General features: G+C 38.6%; 1 protein-coding gene across 1 annotated transcript in view; it reads left to right on the top strand.

The window, feature by feature from the left end:
• The window catches only part of Pde11a (phosphodiesterase 11A), a 381,530-nt gene that overhangs the window by 117,900 nt on the left and 241,543 nt on the right, over positions 1-22,087 (top strand). The window contains exons 3-4 of the mRNA XM_046447555.2: positions 18,635-18,724; positions 21,936-22,076. Coding sequence (XP_046303511.1) covers positions 18,635-18,724; positions 21,936-22,076 — 231 coding nt within the window. The remainder of the gene's footprint in view (positions 1-18,634; positions 18,725-21,935; positions 22,077-22,087) is intronic.

Genomic DNA, 22,087 nt, shown 5'->3' with positions numbered 1-22,087 from the left:
CTGGAAAAGGCAAAACTATGGAGTCAGTAAAACTAACCAGCAGCTGACAGGTGTTTGGGGAGAAGGAGGGAGGGATTAATAAGTAGATGAAGTGCAGGGGATTTTTTTTTTTTAGGGCAGTAAATTTTTTTGTATGATTCTGTAAGGGAGTGTTTTACTCAGATTTTTGTTGCTGTGACCAAAGACCTGTCAGCAAAAACTTGTCAGAGGAGAAGTTTATTTTGGCTCATGGTTTCAGAGGTTCAGTCCATGGTCAGCCGACTTTATAGCTCTGGGTCCAATGTGAGGCAGAACACCATGGAGGAAGGGCACAGTAGAGGAAAGCTACTCAGTTCCTGAGACCCAGGAAGCAGAAGAGAGAGCTCTGTGCTCACCGGGGACAAAATATAAACTCCAAAGTTATGTCCCCAGTGACCTCCTTCCTGCAGCCACACCTTACCTGCCTTTACTCACCACCTGTAACAGCAGTGTTTTCAAGTTACTAATCCGTCAAATGAATTAATGATTAGGTCACAGATCTCATAATCTAATCATGCCACCTCTGAACTTTCCTACATTGTCTCACATAGGAGCTTTCAGGGGCTACCTCATCCCCAAATCACAACAGGTGGATACATGCATTTGTCCAAACCCATACATGATGAAACACGAAGAATGAAGCCCAGTGTGCAACATGGACTTCAATAATACTGTATTAATTTGACTAATCAGTTGTAACAAATATACCAAACACTAAGGCAAGTTGCTAATAATCAGAAAAACTGTGTTAGGCAGGAGACTATTCAGATTTCTATAGGGAATCTCCATACTTTAACACTTAATTTTTCTGCTTAAAGACAAAAAAACAAAAAACAAAAAACCCTTAACATCCATTAATTTAAAAACATTTTCTAAAAAAGCAATGAAGTACTAATATATGCTATAATATGGATGAACCTTAAGGACAGTATGCTAAATGATGACAGCCAAACACAAAGGCCACATATTGTATGATTTCATTTATATGAGAAATCCACCACTTTCGAATGAGGAATTGTAAATTGGAAGGAGCTCAATAAGTGAGATGGTAAAAGGAAGGGTCCCACTGCTAACTGGAGAAAACAGTGTGGATCTTTTTCAAATTTAAAGAAAAATTTTTTAGATATTTCTTATCAGAAAATAGCATAAGAAGATTTTTTTTCCTGTTCATACATTGATTGTGATATAATGGCATTTTTTTCAAGCATCCGAGTGTTGTACCCTAGTTTTCTGCATTCATACCTATGGTTGGTAAGTGAGAAATCATAATGATTTTTAATAGCCCAAACTCAAGAATGCCTGGAGCAAACTAGCTCCAACTGACTTCTTGCAGGAGCTGTGAATTACAAAGATAGATGGAGCAAATGGACAGGATGAGATATGTAGGTCAACCTGCTTGTAAAAATAACCTTGACAAAGCTATATAAGTAGTTATCTTTGTAGGAGTTCTTAAACTGAAAGAGGGGGTAGGCCAAGTTTACTGAGCCATAATACTTATTCACCTAAGACAAAGCAATCATAGCTTACAAGAAGACTTTTAGACTGTATCAGAGACAATTTCTGACCATCAAGTAAGATTTCATGATTTATGAAAATGGAAGATGATTAATACTCTTAGTACATAAAGAATGCTTACTAAGCAATAAGAAATAGATAAGTAGCCAGTAAAAACTAAGCAAAAGATACAAAGAGACCATATTTAAGAAAAAGAGGTAATCAACAAATTATGAAAATGGTTCCATATCACTGCAAACAAATGTAAGTTAAAGCAAAAACGAGTATTGATTTTATCTGTGAGACACGATTTAAACAGAATGATAATAGTCAATGTTGTATGAGTGGCAGCAAATGAATACTCTGATTTCTGTTAATGCGAGTATACATTATAGGGTCTTTTTTGCAGGATGTTTTGGCAGTAGCTATTAATATTTTTAATGTGCATATTTTGCCATCCTTAAAATTTTATGGAAAAATCTGTCCAGCAGTATAGTCCAGTGTACAAAAATACATTTTAAGAAAGTTCACAACGGCATTACTTGTAATAGAGAAAAACTGGAAAAGCAATGTGAATGTCTATTAATGGTTAAATATACCCCCTCAGGTATATATTCTATAGAGATTAATATGAAGTAATCTCTTTGAATTGACATGTAATGATTTCTAAGATATATTCTCAAGTGAAAAATAAGTTGTAAGAAACAACTTACAATATGATCCTATTTATATTTACAAACATCCCTATCACTATATATCACATGTAGTTCATTAAAAAGTCCAGAAGAATACACTCAAATGCTGTTCCTTGTGAGGGGAGTGTGATAGGAAATGAAGGGAGAATTGTAGTTATTTTATGCAGTTCTATTCTGTTTTTATGTTTCTAGCAAAAAGTGAAGATTTGTGTATCATTAGGGATTATTTTAAAAAGAAAAATATGTCAGTGTATTAATATTTGTAAAGCACGTAGAGTATTACCTAGCAAAGAGATGTGCTAGGTAAATGTGTGTTGAATAAAACAAGCTCCAATAAATAGAATTTGATTCTAAGAATATAATCATGGGACACACAAAGATTAATTGCAAGGATGTTTAACCCCAGGATTTTTGTTAATCTAAATTTGGAAACAAACTAAATGTCTAACAGTTTATGATTACTAAGTAAAATTGTATTAATCCACAGAAGCAGAATATTTATGGTAACTTTAACAGCTTTATTGAAGTATGTTTTACATATCATAAAATTAACCCATTTCAAGTGAAAAATTGATTTTAGTAATTTTATAAGTGGTGCAACCATTATCATAAATTGGTTTTAGAACATATCCCTGAGAAGACCCCAGTCCTATTTACAGTTAATCCTGATACCATTGCTAGCCCAGGCAAATACTAATCTACTTTCTTTCTCTATGAATTTTTTTTTCCTGGACCATGTAATGGGACATTTTGCTTCCATGTAAATTGGTCATTATAAGTTACAATAAAATATTATGTATAAGATTAGCCTATTTTGGGTATATTTTTTGTGAAAGGAAAATGAAAAAGAGAGAGAGAAAGAACAGAGAAGAAAACATGAATGGAATACTCCAGGATGTTGGTAGTACTTATGTCTGAGTGGTAATTTGGGTACCTATTTTCTCTTGAAATTTTATGATCAGAAAAAAATACAAATTATTCTAAAAAGGACATGGCTCCTGAAATGGCTTTCTTCGGGGTTTTCCCTTCAATGTGGTGTGTGCAAATAAGAAATGCCTCTAGACATAAGAAGATTATTTCTCTAAAGTTGTGGGGATGGGCCAAAAAGCAACAAGGTTCTTGGGTATTATATCCAGTATCTGCATGGTTCAAGCAGTCAGCAGCCCAAAGCTTTAAAACAAACAAACAAACAAACAAAAAACACAAAGTTAGAGAGTAAAGTGTTGATGCTACAAGCTGCTTTCCAGAGTCAGCATCTCTGCCCTTGGGTGAGCGTGGTTGCTTGGGGACATTTTAGCCAACACTAATTTGTAGGGAAGGAGTGAGAATAGTGGACGGGGCTCAATCCAGGCACCCTAGGGTCCCAGCTTTAATACTTGGGGACAGAAGCAGAAGCACCCACATCTCCCTCTTCCAAAAAAAGGAGTAATGAGGGTGCCTAAGTAGGAGGAACAGAATCTATAAAGATTTATGCTTTCTTGTGTTTTCTGTCTTTAATTTGGATCAGTGGGCTTCCTTTCCTTTTGGGCTCTTCTCTCTATCTTTGCTCCTTGCTGCACCTCTATTGCATTGTTCTGTCCCTGCTTCTGTCTCCGAAAACCAAGCTTCTCCTATTTCTTTATTTGCTAGTTTATTCTTCCTCATCTTTTGTGAATGAAGCCCCAATCCATTCCTTAACATGTTAGTTCTTTTGATAGACACTCTCAAAAAGCATGTATTTAGATAATCTATTCATGCCATTTTTAAAAAAGCAAAAAGCAAAGTTTGTTTCTGTATCTTTTGGAGGCTGTTTTCTTTGAAATGAGCACATCTCTGATAGAAAAAGATATCTTTTATCCCAGAGTATATGTATTTTAATGTGATCTAATGAGATTCATTTGTGATTCTAATTCTTGAAATAAGAGTCCCAAGTATTCTTATTGATGAATTTGAATAGAAGCAAGATTTCAGTGAACTGTCAGGAGCTGTCCATGGGTTGCATGTGGGTCACTGGGCATGGAAGCCTCGTGGAGAGAGATATCTGGTGTCTGGGAATGGCCAGTGGACATTTCCTCTGGTCAATTGCCCAGGGAAAATGTGAATCTGTCCCGCTCTGCCTTGGCCCACATAGCACTTGAGATGGGTGTACCTGCTAAGATGTCAATCAACCTGCTGACTGCAAGACATCAGGAAGCAAAACTCTTCCCTTGAAACCTTATCGCTGCCTTTGATGTACCCCCTTAAATAAACCACCGGAACTATCTTTCCTTTGTCTAGTTCCAGAACCTATGTGGACTAGATCTATCAGGGGCTTTGCCTTTTGTAAATATATTTCTGAATATTTGTGCTTTGTTATTCACTAATTATTTGAGATTTTAAGTTTTAGGGTGGCTTACATCCTCCTTGGCAGGTAGAAGAACCCCCAATGAGATGCTGGCCATGTACCTCCCCAGGTAGTGAATGATACTGCTGGAAGAAGAAATCTCCTCTAGAAACTTTAGAAAGCCTCAAACTCATTTTTTTTTTTTACTGTTTTAAAATATTCTATTCCTTGAAATGTTTTGAAATGTTTTATTACTTGAAAATAATGTAACTGCTTTCATATTTTGATATGTTATTTTCCAAATTATTGTACTCTCGCTTATTTAGTGTTTGAATTATAAGTCTCTTAAATCATTCCTAGTTTTATATCAGTAGGCCAGGAACCAGGGAAGCTTTGTATCCAAGTTCATCCCCTTCATGCCCCAGGGCAGATGGAACAATAAGGATAAGGTTTTCAGCATCTGCACAGAGAGAGGAGGTATTGCCTGTTGGTGGGAAAATCTTCTCTCATGCATTCATACAGCTGACAGTGATGCATCTGGCCAGGCTGTTTTGTCTTCCAGAAGTGGGGTCCATAGAGGGCATGGCCCCAACTCCCCTGGGAATCTCCAGTGCAGACCTTGGCTTTTTTAATGATGCATAATTGGACCAGACCAGACCATGGAGCTTTAATAACCTCTGTGGTTTGCAAGTTTGGAAAGACTGACTACCTACTGTCTTTTTTTAGTACATTGATGGAAGGCCCAGTGCTCAGATTTTATGCTTATTGGGCTAAAGTGACTTTTTTACACTGTTTAATGATTTTCAGCTTTACTCCCTTTCTGAGTGGGATGTTGTAAAGATTAATTAGCCAATGTTCACAAAGTGCTTTCAAGCTGAAAAGTGCTGCACAAGGGTGTACAGACTCATTAGCTTCTTGGTCATTAAGGCTGTTTTAGACCTTTGGCATTGAGAAACTAGATGGTGAAGGCCAAATTAGGATTTTATTATTCTTTTTTTTTTTTTTTTGAGGGGGGAATTTCAGAACTTCAGAAAGAACAGAGTGGAGAAGTATATTGTTATTGGTGGGTTTTTTTCTTCCTCATTTTGTTTTTCTTTTTTGTTTTCTTAAAACATCTGTTGCTCTGGGACTAGAAAAAAAGAAAGAAACATATCTTGTTTTTAATATTCCCCACACTGCTTTAGGTTTTGTTTTTTGGCTCCCTATTTTCAAAAATGTATTTGTCTGTGTCTCCTGCATGTTTATTTAGAAACTGTGGATCACATGCTCATGTAGGTGTCCATAGTGTGTTTGAGTCTGGCCTAGAGTGCTGAAATGCAATGCCAATGAATGACAGAGGGTAGCACATCCTGTTTGGTAATAAAGATCCCCACTCTGTGAGCAGTGAATCATGAAAGTAAAATATTATCTCCATCCACAGTAATTATTGTTCATTATACAGATGCTTTTTGACTTACGATGTTGTTACGTCCCAATAAACACAGGTAAGTTAAAAATATCCTCATACACCTAACTTACTAAGTATCCTAGTCTAGCAACACAGTACACTGAAGGATATTGATCATTTGCCCTGTGATCACATGGCTGACAGGGAGCAGCTGCTTGCTCCATTGCCCAGCATCACAAGGAAGGGAATATTGTACCAACTATTGCTAGCCCAGGAAAAGATCAAATTTTGAAATTTGAAGTATGCTTTCTACTGCGTGTGTATAGCTTTTGAACCATCATAAAGTCCAGAAATTTAAGTTGAACCTTTGTAAGTCAGGAATCTTCTTTATACATTAGCATTTTATATGACTCAATTAAGCCTTTGTTAGAGGTTGGAAATGTATAAATGCATAACTAGGACCTCAAAGAAACCAGAAACAAAGACAGTTAAACCACAAATAATTATACTGACAGCTGACTTTTAGTGGCATCAACTGCCAATTTGATAGAGGACTAACATCTTCTAAGTACTGAGAGAAAATAACTGCAAATCTGAATTGCATGCCAAACTAAATTACATTTTAAGATTGATCATAAATAAACATTTGTTTATACAAAACAAAAGCACAGCACTTTCCACCAACACTACAGATTATTATAAAGGACTATCTTCAAAAAGAATGAAATTATCCAAGAAGGAAGTAAGGAAGGAGATACTACAAGGAATGAAGAGGGTCAATTCTGGTCTTCTTGTGGGTAAATACAAATAAACACTGACTAATAATAATAACAGCAATGTTTATGGTAATAAAGCTAAAAAATGTGTTTACAAACTAATATTGAGAATTAATAATTGTTCCTGGAGATCTTATCTTATAATTACAGATGCTAAGTGGCTATGTTGTGAAGCTCATGATATATACCTACAGGAAAAATGAGCAAAAGCAATAGTCTTTATGATATATGAATGGATGCTTATGGCTTGGGATAAAATGTTCAATAGTCACATCACACACAAATTACATAGGGAAATTGTGTTACAGGAGAGGAACCTCTAATGTAGGGAACCCAAATATTTTATAATGGACAATAAGCCTGCCACAGAGTGAGATATTATCTTAATCATGTGTTGCATAGTGAATAATTCTTCCCTCTGATCTGGAAGGAGATGTTTCTGCCTTCCAATGCTGTTCACTACAGAACATTTTCCCCATTGACTTAAGTTGAGGTGATTATTTTGTAAAACAATTTAAAATTAATTTTTAAAGTGGGTCTAGTATAACACAAGACAAATACAAAAACACATGTGAAGTATTTAAACAATTTATTTAGGAAAATGCACATGTAAAAGTATGATTTTTAAAATGAGCATGTTTTATTTTATCTTATTTAAAATATGTATAACCCAAATAATAAATATAACAGATTTTTAAAAGATCATTAAAAATTTGACAGATATAAATGGAGGTGAAGAGTAGAAGGGCAAAGAATTCCAGGTGATGCGGATGGTAGAGACATCATGGGATATAGAGTATTTGACAGTGAACTGGGGGAAATGTTCCAGTGTCATTAAAGCATAGACTATATAGACTAGAAGATATAGTGAGGGCCAAATCTTTGGAGGTCATTAATTACACAATGAAACTTAAATTTTGGCCTTTGTTTTCTGCGTAACTATTGAAGGAGAATGATCTTGTTAAGAATCATTTCAGGAACATAGTTAAAGCTAGTGGCACACTTGAAATGATGTCATGTAGTTTATTGTACGTACTACACTGTTAACCCAGTTTGTGATGAGAGAAGGCAATCAGGCAGCTCTTGTTAAGTTGAGCTGATCTGTACATTCCACCTGCAGTGAGCAGGGTGCTGGTTGTGCCATTTGTTTTTGTTTGGATGCTCTGTGGAAGCATCAACTTGATAAATTAGAGTGCACAAAATAAGACAGTAGGTGTCTCTTTTGCATTCAAAATGTCATGTTAAATGCTTCATAATTGGTTTAAAAGAGCAGCACTTTTATCTCCACTGAAGAATAAGAATGGGAATTACACTGAGATATGAGGGATTTATATGAGAAAATTTCCTGAAAGTGACACTTGCTAGATATTTATTTATTTTTTATTTTTTTTTTTTTTTTACAGTTTTTGTATTTTTTTTTTTTTTTTTTTTAATTTTTTATTGTGGGTTGTTCAAAACATTACAAATTTCTTGACATATCATATTCCACACTTTGATTCTAGTGGGTTATGAACATCCACCTTCACCCCATATACAGATTGCAGATTCACATCAGTTACACATCCATTGATTTACAAATTGCCATACTAGTGTCTGTTGTGCTCCGCTGCCTTTCCCATCATCCACCCTCCCCCCTCCCCACCTCTCCCCTCCCCTCCCCTCCTCTCTCTCTACCCCCTCCACTGTATAACCCTGAGGGTCTCCTTCCATTACCGTGCAATTTACCTTCTCTCTCCCTTTCCCTCCCACCTCTCATCCCTGTTAAATGTTAATCTTCTTCTCCTGTTCTTCGTCCCTACTCTGTTCTTAGTTACTTTCCTTATATCAAAGAAGACATTTGGCATTTGTTTTTTAGGGATTGGCTAGCTTCACTTAGCATAATCTGCTCTAATGCCATCCATTTCCCTGTAAATTCTATGATTTTGTCATTTTTTAATGCAGAGTAATACTCCATTGTGTATAAATGCCACATTTTTTTTATCCATTCGTCTATTGAAGGGCATCTAGGTTGGTTCCACAGTCTTGCTATTGTGAACTGTGCTGCTATGAACATCGATGTAGCAGTGTCCCTGTAGCATGCTCTTTTTAGGTCTTTAGGGAATAGACCAAGAAGGGGAATAGCTGGGTCAAATGGTGGCTCCATTCCCAGCTTTCCAAGAAATCTCCATACTGCTTTCCAAATTGGCTGCACCAATCTGCAGTCCCACCAGCAATGTACAAGTGTACCCTTTTCCCCACATCCTCGCCAGCACTTGTTGTTGTTTGACTTCCTAATGGCTGCCAATCTTACTGGGGTGAGATGGTATCTTAGGGTGGTTTTGATTTGCATTTCTCTGACAGCTAGAGATGTTGAGCATTTTTTCATGTACTTGTTGATTGACTGTATGTCCTCCTCTGTGAAGTGTCTGTTCAGGTCCTTGGCCCATTTGTTGATTGGGTTGTTTGTTCTCTTATTGTCTAATTTTTTGAGTTCTTTGTATACTCTGGATATTAGGGCTCTATCTGAAGTGTGAGGAGTAAAGATTTGTTCCCAGGATGTAGGCTCCCTATTTACCTCTCTTATTGTTTCTTTTGCTGAGAAAAAACTTCTTAGTTTGAGTAAGTCCCATTTGTTGATTCTAGTTATTAACTTTTGTGCTATGGGTGTCCTATTGAAGAATTTGGAGCCCGACCCCACCGACTGTAGATCGTAGCCAACTTTTTCTTCTATCAGACGGCGCGTCTCTGATTTGATATCAAGTTCCTTGATCCATTTTGAATTCACTTTTGTGCATGGCGAGAGAAAGGGATTCAGTTTCATTTTGTTGCATATGGATTTCCAGTTTTCCCAGCACCATTTGTTGAAGATGCTATCCTTCCTCCATTGCATGCTTTTAGCCCCTTTATCAAATATAAGATAGTTGTAGTTTTGTGGATTGGTTTCTGTGTCCTCTATTCTGTACCATTGGTCCACACGCCTGTTTTGGTACCAGTACCATGCTGTTTTTGTTACTATTGCTCTGTAGTATAGTTTGAAGTCTGGTATCGATATACCGCCTGATTCACACTTCTTGCTTAGCATTGTTTTTGCTATTCTGGGTCTTTTATTTTTCCATATGAATTTCATGATTGCTTTCTCTATTTCTACAAGAAATGCCATTGGGATTTTGATTGGCATTGCATTAAACCTATAGAGAACTTTTGGTAATATCGCCATTTTGATGATGTTAGTTCTGCCTATCCATGAACAGGGTATATTTTTCCATCTTCTAAGATCTTCTTCTATTTCTCTCTTTAGGGTTCTGTAGTTTTCATTGTATAAGTCTTTCACCTCTTTTGTTAGGTTGATTCCCAAGTATTTTATTTTTTTTGAAGATATTTTGAATGGAGTGGTTGTCCTCATTTCCATTTCAGAGGATTTGTCGCTGATATACAGGAATGCCTTTGATTTATGCGTGTTGATTTTAAAGCCTGCCACTTTGCTGAATTCATTTATTAGCTCTAATAGTTTCTTTGTAGAGCCTTTTGGGTCTGCTAGATATAGAATCATATCATCTGCAAATAGTGATAATTTAATTTCTTCTTTTCCTATTTTTATGCCTTTAATTTCTTTCGTCTGTCTAATTGCTCTGGCCAGTGTTTCGAGAACTATGTTGAAGAGAAGTGGAGAGAGAGGGCATCCCTGTCTTGTTCCAGATTTTAGAGGGAATGCCTTCAGTTTTTCTCCATTCAGAATAATGCTAGCCTGAGGCTTAGCATAGATTGCTTTTACAATATTGAGGTATGTTCCTGTTATCCCTAGTTTTTCTAGAGTTTTGAACATAAAGGGATGCTGTACTTTGTCAAATGCTTTTTCCGCATCTATCGAGATGATCATATGGTTCTTATTTTTAAGTCTATTGATGTGGTGAATAACATTTATTGATTTCCGTATATTGAACCAGCCTTGCATCCCAGGGATGAATCCTACTTGATCATGGTGTACAATTTTTTTTATATGTTTTTGTATCCGATTCGCCAGAATTTTATTGAGGATTTTTGCATCTAGGTTCATTAGAGATATTGGTCTGTAGTTTTCTTTCTTTGAAGTGTCTTTGTCTGGTTTAGGTATCAGGGTGATGTTGGCCTCATAGAATGAATTTGGAAGTTCTCCCTCCTTTTCTATTTCCTGAAGTAGCTTGAAAAGTATTGGTATTAGTTCTTCTTTAAAGGTTTTGTAAAATTCTGCTGTGTACCCATCGGGACCTGGGCTTTTCTTAGTTGGTAGTCTTTTGATGGTTTCTTCTATCTCCTCAATTGATATTGGTCTGTTTAGGTTTTCTATATCCTCCTGACTCAATCTGGGCAGATCATATGACTTAAGAAATTTATCTATGCCTTCACAATCTTCTAATTTATTGGAGTATAAGGATTCAAAATAGTTTTTGATTATCTTCTGTATTTCTGAAGTGTCTGTTGTGATATTGCCTTTTTCATCCCGTATGCTAGTAATTTGAGTTCTCTCTCTTCTTCTCTTCACTAGCATCGCTAAGGGTCTGTCGATTTTGTTTATTTTTTCAAAGAACCAACTTTTAGTTTTGTCAATTTTTTCAATTGTTTCTTTTGTTTCGATTTCATTAATTTCAGCTCTGATTTTAATTATTTCTTGCCTTCTACTTCTTTTGATGTTGTTTTGCTCTTCTTTTTCAAGGATTTTGAGATGAAGTATGAGATCATTTATTTGTTGGTTTTTTCTTTTTTTAAGGAATGAACTCCAAGCAATGAATTTTCCTCTTAGAACTGCTTTCAATGTGTCCCATAGACTCCGATATGTTGTGTCTGTGTTTTCATTTATCTCTAAGAATTTTTTAATTTCCTCCTTGATGTCTTCTATAACCCATTGATCATTCAGTAACCTATTGTTCATTCTCCAATTGATGTATGCTTTTTCCTTCCTTCTTTTATCGTTGATTTTCAGTTTCATTCCATTATGATCAGATAAGATGCATGGTAATATCTCTACTCCTTTATATTGTCTAAGAGTTGCCCTGTGACATAATATATGATCTATTTTTGAGAAGGATCCATGTGCTGCTGAGAAAAAAGTGTAACTGCTTGATGTTGGGTGGTATACTCTATATATGTCAATTAGGTCTAGGTTATTAATAGTGTTATTGAGTTCTATAGTTTCCTTATTCAACTTTTGTTTGGAAGATCTGTCCAGTGGCGAGAGAGGTGTGTTGAAGTCTCCCATGATTATGGTGTGGTGGTCTATTAGACTCTTGAACTTGAGAAGAGTTTGTTTGACGAACATAGCTGCACCATTGTTTGGGGCATAAATATTTATGATTGTTATGTCTTGTTGGTGTATGGTTCCCTTAAGCAGTATGTAGTGTCCCTCTTTATCTCTTTTGATTAACTTTGGCTTGAAATCTATTTTATTTGATATGAGTATGGACACGCCTGCTTGTTTCCGAAGTCCATATGAGTGATATGATTTTTCCCAACCTTTCACCTTCAGCCTATGTATGTCTTTTCCTATCAAATGCGTCTCCTGTAGGCAGCATATTGTTGGGTCTTGTTTTGTGATCCATTCTACTAGCCTGTGTCTCTTAATTGGTGAGTTTAAGCCATTAACATTTAGGGTTATTATTGAGATATGGGTTGTTCTTCCAGCCATATTTGTTTATTTCTGTTACTAAACATTGTTTGTTTTCCTCTTTGATTGTTTCCCCCCCCCCTTTACTGTCCTACCTCCCACTGTTGGTTTTCATTGTTATTTTCCATTTCCTCTTCCTGTAATACTTTGGCTAGGATGTTTTGAAGAGATGGTTTTCTAGCTGCGAATTCTTTAAACTTTTGTTTATCGTGGAAGGTTTTAATTTCATTCTCCATCCTGAAGCTTAATTTCGCTGGATACACAATTCTTGGTTGGAACCCATTTTCTTTCAGTGTTTGAAATATGTTATTCCAGGATCTTCTAGCTTTCAGAGTCTGTGTTGAAAGATCAGCTGTTATCCTGATTGGCTTGCCCCTAAATGTAATCTGCTTCCTTTCTCTTGTAGCTTTTAAAATTCTCTCCTTATTCTGTATGTTGGGCATCTTCATTATAATGTGTCTCGGTGTGGATCTCTTATGATTTTGCACATTCGGCGTCCTGTAGGCTTCTAGGATTTGGGATTCTGTCTCATTCTTCAAGTCTGGGAAGTTTTCTTGTATTATTTCATGGAATAGACTGCTCATTCCTTTGGTTTGGAGCTCTGTACCTTCCTGTATCCCAATGACTCTTAAGTTTGGTCTCTTAATGTTATCCCATATTTCTTGGATGTTCTGCTCATGGTTTCTTAACAGTCTTGCTGAGCTGTCTATGTTCTTTTCCAGTTGAAATACTTTGTCTTCATTGTCTGATGTTCTATCTTCTAAGTGTTCTACTCTGTTGGTAGTATTCTCCATTGAGTTTTTAAGTTGGTTTATTGCTTCCTGCATTTCTAGGATTTCTGATTGCTTGTTTTTTATAACCTCTATCTCCCTGTATAGTTGATCCTTTGCTTCCTGGATTTGTTTGCGTAATTCGTTGTCGAAGTGATCTTTCATTGTCTGATTTTGCTGTTTAATGTCTTCCTTGATACTCCAGATCATCTGAAGCATGTATATCCTGAATTCTTTATCTGACATTCCATCTGCTGCAGCTGTTACCTCTTCTAAAGTTGCGTTGACCTGCATTGCTTGTGGTCCTTTCTTTCCTTGTCTTTTCATACTGCTTGCGTATCTTTCCTGCAGGTGCGGGCGGCGGCTCTGCTCTCTCCTTATTCCAATTGGGGTGTCGTGGCTACCACGCCGGCAGGTCACTGGGCCTGTTCTGGGAGCTGGTGGCGGCTCTGTTCTGCCCCTACTCCAATTGGGGTGACGTGTCTGTCGTACCAGCAGGCCACTGGGCCTGTCCTGCTGGTCGGTCGCAGATCTGCCCACCTTTCGGGCACGAGTGGAGGCTCTGCTTTGCCCCTACTCCAATTGGGGTGTCGTGACTACCCCGCCTGCAGGATGCTGGGTCTGTTCCTGGCAAGGGAGGCGACTCTGCTCTGTCACTACTCCAATTAGGGTGGTGTTTGTACCCCGCCGGCAGGCTCCTGGGCCTGATCCGCCGGTCTGTTGTAGGTCTGCCTACCTTGAAGGCGCGGGCGGCGGATCTGCCCTGCCCCTCCTACCACGCCTGCGGACCCCTGGGCCTGATCTGCAGGTTGATCACTGGTCTGCTCACCCTGCGGGCACGGGTGGCGGTTCCGCTCCACCCCCACTCCAACTGGGGTCACGTGACCACCACACTGGCAGGGCCTGATCCGGGCGTGGGATAAGGATCTGCTCTGCCCCTACTCGAGTTGGGGTGACGTGTGTACCACACTGGCAGGCCACTGGGCCTGACCCGCCAGGCTGTCACAGGTCTGTTTACCTTGCAAGCGCGAAGGGCGGCTCTGCCCTGCCCCTCCTACCACGCCCATGTACTACTGGGTCGTGGGTCTGCCCACCTGGCGGGTGTGGGTGGCGGCTCCGCTCCGCCCCCTCTCCAATTGGGGTCACGCGGTCACCACGCTGGCGAGCCGCTGGGCCTGCTCCGGGGGCTGGCGGCGGCCCGGCTCCTTCCCTCCGGCTCGAGGACAAATTGAGGAGACTCGGGTGACTGAGCCTCACCCCCCTTACCAGGAGACCAACTGCTTATGTCACCGCTGGTATTGATGAAGATCTCTCCTCCACCGCTTTCTGCTGACATCAGATCTCTGCCATGTTGGTATCCTATGCGAATGGCAGCATTTCGTTCCCCTTGCCAGGCAACCCAAGCAATGGGTGAGTCCTGACCTGCCCTCAGCAGGACCCGGACCGAGACACAGTTTCCGCGGGCTCCTAGCCCCGGTCCAGGGAAGTTCCGGGAGCCGGAACTCGGCCGCTCCGTGCTCGGTGTAAGCTCCTATAAGTGTAGGCTCCAAGAAGCAGCCCCCGCGGGCTCAGTTCCGGGAGCCGGAATTCGGCCGCTTAGTGTTTGGTGTATGCTCTGGTAGTAACAGGGTCCAAGAAGCAGCCTCCGCGGGCTCCGCAGCCCTGAGCCAGGGCGGTTCCGGGACGGTTCCGGGAGCCGGAACTCGGCCGCTCTGTGCTCGGTGTAAGCTCCTATAAGTGTAAGCTCCAAGAAGCAGTCCCCGCGGGCTCAGTTCCGGGAGCTAGAATTCGGCTTCTTGGTGTTTCGTGTTTGCTCTGATATTAGCAGGGTCCAAGAAGCAGCCTCCGCAGGCTCCGCAGCCTTGCTAGATATTTATAATGGAGAAAGACATGGAGTTGCTTTTCCTAAAGCTGTGACAGTACCACTCATCTGTCAGGACTAAATTGGGGCAGATGGGGGCCTTCATTAAATACAGTTGTGTAGATTAAAGAACTATTCCTGTCAATCTTATCTACATGCTTTCTTGATCGTACATAGTACTAGCCATAAGAAAACAGCATGTACTATTTGGAAAAATCATTTACAAATTCTGAATTTTTAGACCAAAGCTAGGCTTAACAGAAACACAAATGAGAAGGAAGAAGTTTGTTATTAATTGACATTGTGACCTTGGATGTTCTCGGGTTCTGAGGGATGTTGAAGTGTTCCCATTGAGCCTAGGACTGCTCTCTGGCAGTGCACACAGCCCAACCTGGCCCCCAGGCCCTGTCTTCACTCTGTAGCTGGAGCCACACCACAGGACCCACTTTAACACCTGAGCAAACGCCCATCCTTTCTCCTGCTCTTTCCCTCTCTTCCACCACTAAGGGTGTAATCTGATCCACAGTCTCCAGGAAGCTGGGGCCCTGCTACCCACTGACAGAATCTTCTAAAGTCAGCTTTTTTTCTATTGGAATATTCTACTCTGGTGTCCATAACCACATTGTGATGCCTATCAGTGTAGTCTACTCTCTGTTTAGGATTTACCTTAAACCAACTGCTAGACAGATCACCCACAATCTGAGGACTTGTTCTTCTAAAAATTGGGCTATGTCTGCTCTACCAGAACTATTTCTTCTATCTTCAGTCTCTTATAGCTGTTCATACACTCAAAGAATTTAGTTATGATGCAGTTAACTGGGCCATCACACTAATGATATGGAAGATATATTCTATTTTGGGAGGCAGGATAATGCAGAAGTTAAGAAGGTAGATTCAGGGGTCAGGGTGATTGGGTTCAAAACTCAGCTCCATTGCTTACTATATAAGGGAACTTGCCAAGAACTTTGAAAAGTCTAAGATTTTACTATACTTGCAAGACGACAATTTCGTCAGCCGTTGCTCATGGATATAGGCAGAAGAGAAAAGACTCCTAAATCGTGAAAAAGGGCAGGTTATTACTCATAATAATAGCAATGCCTAGAGGGAGATACTATCTTTATGGTATTAGATAGTAAAATTCTGCCCTTTGCTATGGAAGGAGATGATATCTCTGCCTTCTGAGACTATTTACTATACAAACCTTCTTGAAAGTTAGAACTAGTGCTTCTGTTTGCAAGATGTGCGGTAGCATGAGACTTGTGTTGAATTATCTCCTGAAAACTTGTGCAAACTCTCAAACCTTCTCGAACTTTCTCATTTTAAAAATAGAATTAGTGGTATAATGTAGGTCGTTGTGAAGATCAAATGGATATAATACCTATAAAATGCTGACCATCATGCCTGCCACACGATCAATGTCAATTACTATTATAAAGGATTATTTCTTGAATAAGATACAAGTATGTTTATTGGATTCTTAGTTTTCCCATCAAATGGAATATTACAGCTCATTGATGTTTCTAACTATTTGACTCACAGAATATTAGAATAAAAAGAACCAAAAGCCTGGTATTTTACAGGTAAGGAAATATGTTCAGAGAGAGGCTAAGTGAATTATTGAATTCACACAGAAAAGTCATCAAAAGAACAAAAATGATGTGATTTAGAATTAACATTCCAATTCTTTTAAAATTATTCCTAATGCCTGGTGTAGCTCAATTCATATTAAAAAGTAAGTAAATTAAGCCTGTTTTGCATGTTCATTTGGTCACATTCTTCTTTCTACTTGATTGACTTATAAACCACCTTAGGCTTATATCCCCTGAAGACAAAAATAAATAGATAAAACAATTAAATAAATGGTAGAAAGTTAAAATAAGTGATCCATACTTCCTCCTCTCCTTTATCTCTATCATGGACACTGTCTCCTGGGCAAGAAAACAAAAAACAAAACCAGAGAACTGCAAGGAAAGTGCTTTCGGTGTGGTGTGTGCAGGTGATGTTGAAAGTAGTTTTCTTCTGGCAAAAGGCAGGGAAATTCTAGGGGTCTATCTGGCAGCTTTATCTCAAGAGCTCCCTCCTGGCTTATGGAAAAATAACTGAGGCATGAAGAGGAAGAAGGGGAAACAGAAACAATATCTGGCTCCAGAAGACAATATGGAAATTCAGTGAAGAAATTTATCCTGAAAGATCTGCAAAAATGAACTCATTTGCTGGGTGTGGTGGCACAGGCCTTTAATCCTAGTGACTGGGGAGTCTGAGGCAGGAGGACGGCAAGTTCAAGTCCGGCCTCCGCAACTTGTAAGACCCGTTTTCAAAATAAAAATCAAATGGGCTGGGGAAGTAGCTCAATGGTAGCACGTCCTGGGTTCATTCCCAGTGCAGCAGCAGCAACAACAACAGATCGTTGATCTCATTTTTACTTCTTTTTAGTACCAATCTCATTGTTCCTCTCTTTTCTCAAAGAGTGAGGTCATATCTTTAGCTTCCATGGAGCTCTGAAACTCTTTCAGGGTTCCTCACTCAGAAGTGAACATGCTGTCAGCCAAAGCAAGATTTTAATAGGAAAGAAATGACAGGGAATGTGTGTTAATCTTCGTCGTTTATATATCTCGAATCTTCTGCAAAATCACCTTTCACTAGAGGTAATTTTGCTCCAGATGTCTCAGAGGTGTTTCCCACTGGCTTCTGTGTGAGTGACCTGCTAAACTCTACTGGAAAGTTTTGGAACTGTTCTGTGTTGCTGTTGCTCTGTTCCTTTTCATAGGGAGTCACAGCATGTGATAAATGCATGTGCATAGAGAGAGAAACCAGAGAGGACAGAGAGAGAAAGGGAGGAGGGGACAGACAGACAGAGACAGACAGAGAGAGAAACAGACTATGGTAGAACATGCTGTTTTCCTTTGACATTAGAGAAGTCCCTAAGAAATGTCACTTGTTTCTTTCACTTGTGAAGAACTTAGGGAAATAGCCACTTCAGTTTTCACCTGGAGACCTCTATCTGTCTGGAATAGATATTCTAGATGTGAATTTGAGCGGAAGTTCCAGGTGGTACACCTTCATTCAGGTCTGACCCCGCCCAGCTGTGTCTTTCCTCCCATAGGAGGGCTTCTCTCCAATGGGCTCCTCAGCCCAGCTCTGCAGTGTGCATTTATGTCCAGCTGGGGGCACCTAGCAGTGGACATGATAGAGCTCTTTTGTAGAAGGCCACTAGGCCCTCAGACTCAATTTCTTGCTGGGCTCATCCCAACAGGCATGTTTAAATCTAGTAGCTTGTTAACAAGTCAAATGAGATCCCTACTACAGAGATGTACAAAAGAACTGGTTTTTATCCTGCCTACCTCCGAGAGTGAGGTGGGTACAGGCCTTAAAATTCCAGCTGTATCCCAGCTGCACTCACTCACTCATTTTTCTTTTATCAAAGTAGGAATATTTCTTTCATCAAAGTAGGAATACGTATGTTTTACACACACTTTCTCTGTGATAGGTATCATAAGCTGTTGGTTCACTTTCTGTCTTCAAAGATGTGAGTTCCCCAGTTAAACTATTAACTATTTTATAGTTAATTCAGAAAAAAAATCCCTTCTGAAGTTAACTGCTATCACTCAATCCCTATGGTAGAAAGTAAAGTGTTCCAATCAGGCATGTGCAGGGAAAGTGGAGTTTAGTTTAGTGATGGGTGTTTTAATGTTCTTAATGCTTTCTTTGCCCCAGGTTATGCAGATGTATCTTCCCTTTTGTGGAATTGCCATATCTAATGCTCAGCTCTTTGCTGCCTCAAGGAAAGAATACGAAAGAAGCAGGGTGAGTACAAGAACATGCTGACAGTCCTCAAAGCTTTCTGTCTTTCCAGTTTTTGAGTCATTATGTCTTTTAAAAACAGCAGATGATTTTTGAGTAGTCCAGGAATCTTTTTCATTTGTATTATCCTGCAGGGCTATGGCTGAAGGCTCCCTTTAAGCAATAAGCCCAAATGGAAGTGGACATGACTTTTCCATTGTTGGTTGGGAGAAAGAGTGTTAGCTTCTTTTGAAAAGGATTTTCATTTCACATCTATACTCAAAGGCAGCTGATGTATTCTTGCTTACTTGTGGCTTTGAAACAATAACACAATTTGGTGTTTTGTTGGTTTTTAAAAAAAAAAACAATTTAGTTCCTTTAAGGAGTGCAGTGTATTAACAAACATGATTTGAATCCACCTTCCAGATTTAGTTTTGAACTGAAAGGTTTTCTGGAAAAGCATCTCAGTATACTTGGGACAAAAAAAGACTGATGCTCAAAAAATGCTCAATTATCAAGTAGAGATTAAATCATATGAGGCTCACTCCATATGTTTAAATCTAAGTTGATTTAAATCAACTTAGAAATATATTTGACAACAAGATGTTCAAAAGGACTCGAAAACCTCTCCTTAATCTTGTAATCAAATTGATTAAAGATTTCATTTATGAGGTATGAATATGTAGGAATATGTCACAGTAAGCAGTGGGGCACAGTTGACCACACAGCCATCATCCTTGGCATGGCACACCACACTTTTTTTTTTTTTTTTGATTTGATTCTTTTTTTCAACTTTAGATCCAAGTCTTACTACCTTTCATCTTGTGCTCCAGAGATACAGTCAATGAATTCCAGAAAACAATCTGTTTCACATTGTAACACCTTTCACCACATTGCCCCTCTGCCTTGGAAGCCTTGTGTGCACCCTTTGCTCCTTCTGCCGCCAGCCTTCCATATCCTTAAGGAGCCAGCTCAACCTTCCAGTTAATGTCCCCTTCTTCACTTACTATTTCTCCTTGCATATACCACTATTGTTCTTCTGTGGGTAACAACTATATTTTTATAGTTATCCATAGCCCTTCTCACCAAATGTATTTTGAACTCCTTAAGGGAAATTTTATGTATTATTAGTCTTTTCCTCCTTGTGCATTACACAATTCATTTACTCATTTAACAAATATTGTATGGTACTCTTTCAGACACTGTACATCCAAGTTCTCAGAGAACTTACTATGCCAGCAGGAATAATAGGCAAAAAATAAGAATACTATAACATCAGGTAGCAATAAAGCACTATAAAGAGAAATACTATGAAATAAAGAGATAGACTAGTTGGGTTAATCTGAGAAGGAATGTGTGGGTAAGAGAAGGGTAGAGATTCAAGGATGAACACAGGAACGAAATTAGGTCACCAGAAGACAGAGAGGGGAAGTGCAAACACTTTTTTCCTAGAAGGAAGTGACAGTAAGAAGCAGAGTAAGTACTAAAGTGTGTGAAATGCTTTCAGTGCCAGGTGAGCTGCATAGCTTTCTAGATTTTCTTTCTCTCCTATTCTGGAGCTAATCTGCATTGGTATTTGCAAAACTTTCATCATTTGATAATAAAGCAGCAATTTTTAATTAGAAACAATAAAATTACTACAATGTGATTTGTCAGTGCAAGACTCAAGACTCATTTGTTTTTCCTCCGAGATAAATGTTCTTGTATACAGGTCCCAGAGGCTCTCTCCACGCAGTCAAAACAAATGAAAAGTTAAATAATTGTTCAGTTAATATGATCCATGTGAAGAAATAATCTGGATGATTAAGGCAATAATGTTTCCCCCCTTACTAACAGGGAATTTTGCCTGTAATTAGTCAGACAAATTGTCTCATTGTTAATGTTGTGTTTGAGTATGAAGCTTTTGTGCATTGACCTCTTCCAGCAATTTGCTGTCCAAATGCCAAAAGAGTAAAGCTTCGCTTAAAACTGTTTTTACCTCCTGGTGTTTCTCTTTGCTTTGGGATCACAGAGCAATATGTCACTTAGCCAGTCTTTCTTGGAGGGAATGCTACCCAGGGAACTTTGGTCCTCTTTCAGTTGCTCAGTAAACTTGATTCATTTCATGGATCTCTTAACCCATTCAAATGCTTTTCTACCTGAATAGATTCAGAGAAAAATTTTTTTATAAGTTTCAAAGGGTTTCAGGACAAATCAAATTCATTACTAGAGCTGAAAATTAGTCATGCCCCTGGGATAATGATCAACACCATGCTGAATAGATGTGAATTTGAAGGTTCATGAAATTCTTTTGGGAGAGGTCAGCTCCAAGATGGCATAGCTTAATAAATTCTGCTGAATAAAGCATCCTCTGGTGCAATTCCCTGGCTGTGTAATTCTCTGATTGCTCTGATAGAAGCATAATATCTGCAACTTGTACATAGCCCACTATTCTGAAACTTCTGAAGATACCCATGTCTTTAAAAATTCCAAACAAATATTATTTCAGCATAATTTTCAAGCTTACTTAGCCAGAAAAGTGACAGTTTAATTTTAAATGAGCTAAACTTAGAATTTTAAGCCTTTTCTTTAATTAGTGTGCTTTTCATTCTGCTATTTCAACAGAACTTTAAAGACATTTTCTTTCCTGAGATATATAGATGTATCTTAATGTTCTCTTGCACAGTGATGGTTTGGTAGCATTTCCTCTATTTGTGTAGAAGTATTAGTTGCGGTTTTTAGTTATATTTCTAAAGTCTCTGATCTATATTGAGCATTCACATCTATAATTACAGAATTCTGTGAGCGATGTGTAATAATAAGTACAATATTAGCAATAATAAGTCTAAACTTTGATCATGAAGCTGTGTTTTCCTGATAGTGAAGAAGAGATATTTTGTGGTTTTCTGAAATAAATGTCCTTTTCAGAGAATTAAGTACTTGTTATTTTTAAAAAGTTGAATTTGTAATTAGTCAACATTGTGGAAAAACTATAGTCATGGAGGGAAAAAAAATCCTATAACTAATGACTATTACGTGGTCCCCAGTATATGGATGGACTCCATTCTCCAGGTGTATTGTGCAGTTTCAGAGTGTTATAAAATGAAATGATGGAACTATGTTAAACAATCATAAATGCTTTAAAAATCAGCCACACAAAATTGTTTGTGTTATTAGAGCAAAAGACTAATTAGAATTTTGAGGGGAAAAAAACACCAACTTTTTCATCGCCTAAATACATCCATCTCCTTACCAGGCTTTGCTAGAGGTGGTAAATGACCTCTTTGAAGAACAGACTGACCTGGAGAAAATTGTCAAGAAAATAATGCACCGGGCCCAAACTCTGTTGAAATGTGAACGCTGTTCTGTTTTACTCCTAGAGGACATTGAATCACCAGTAAGTTATCT

This window comes from Marmota monax, unplaced genomic scaffold (genome assembly GCF_021218885.2).
Source record: "Marmota monax isolate L192 unplaced genomic scaffold, Marmota_monax_Labrador192_F-V1.1 WCK01_AAM20220418_F8-fsc00007, whole genome shotgun sequence".
Lineage (NCBI taxonomy): Eukaryota > Metazoa > Chordata > Mammalia > Rodentia > Sciuridae > Marmota > Marmota monax.
The sequence above is the reverse complement of the archived record's forward strand: the minus strand, read 5'-3'. Positions and strand labels throughout refer to the sequence as shown.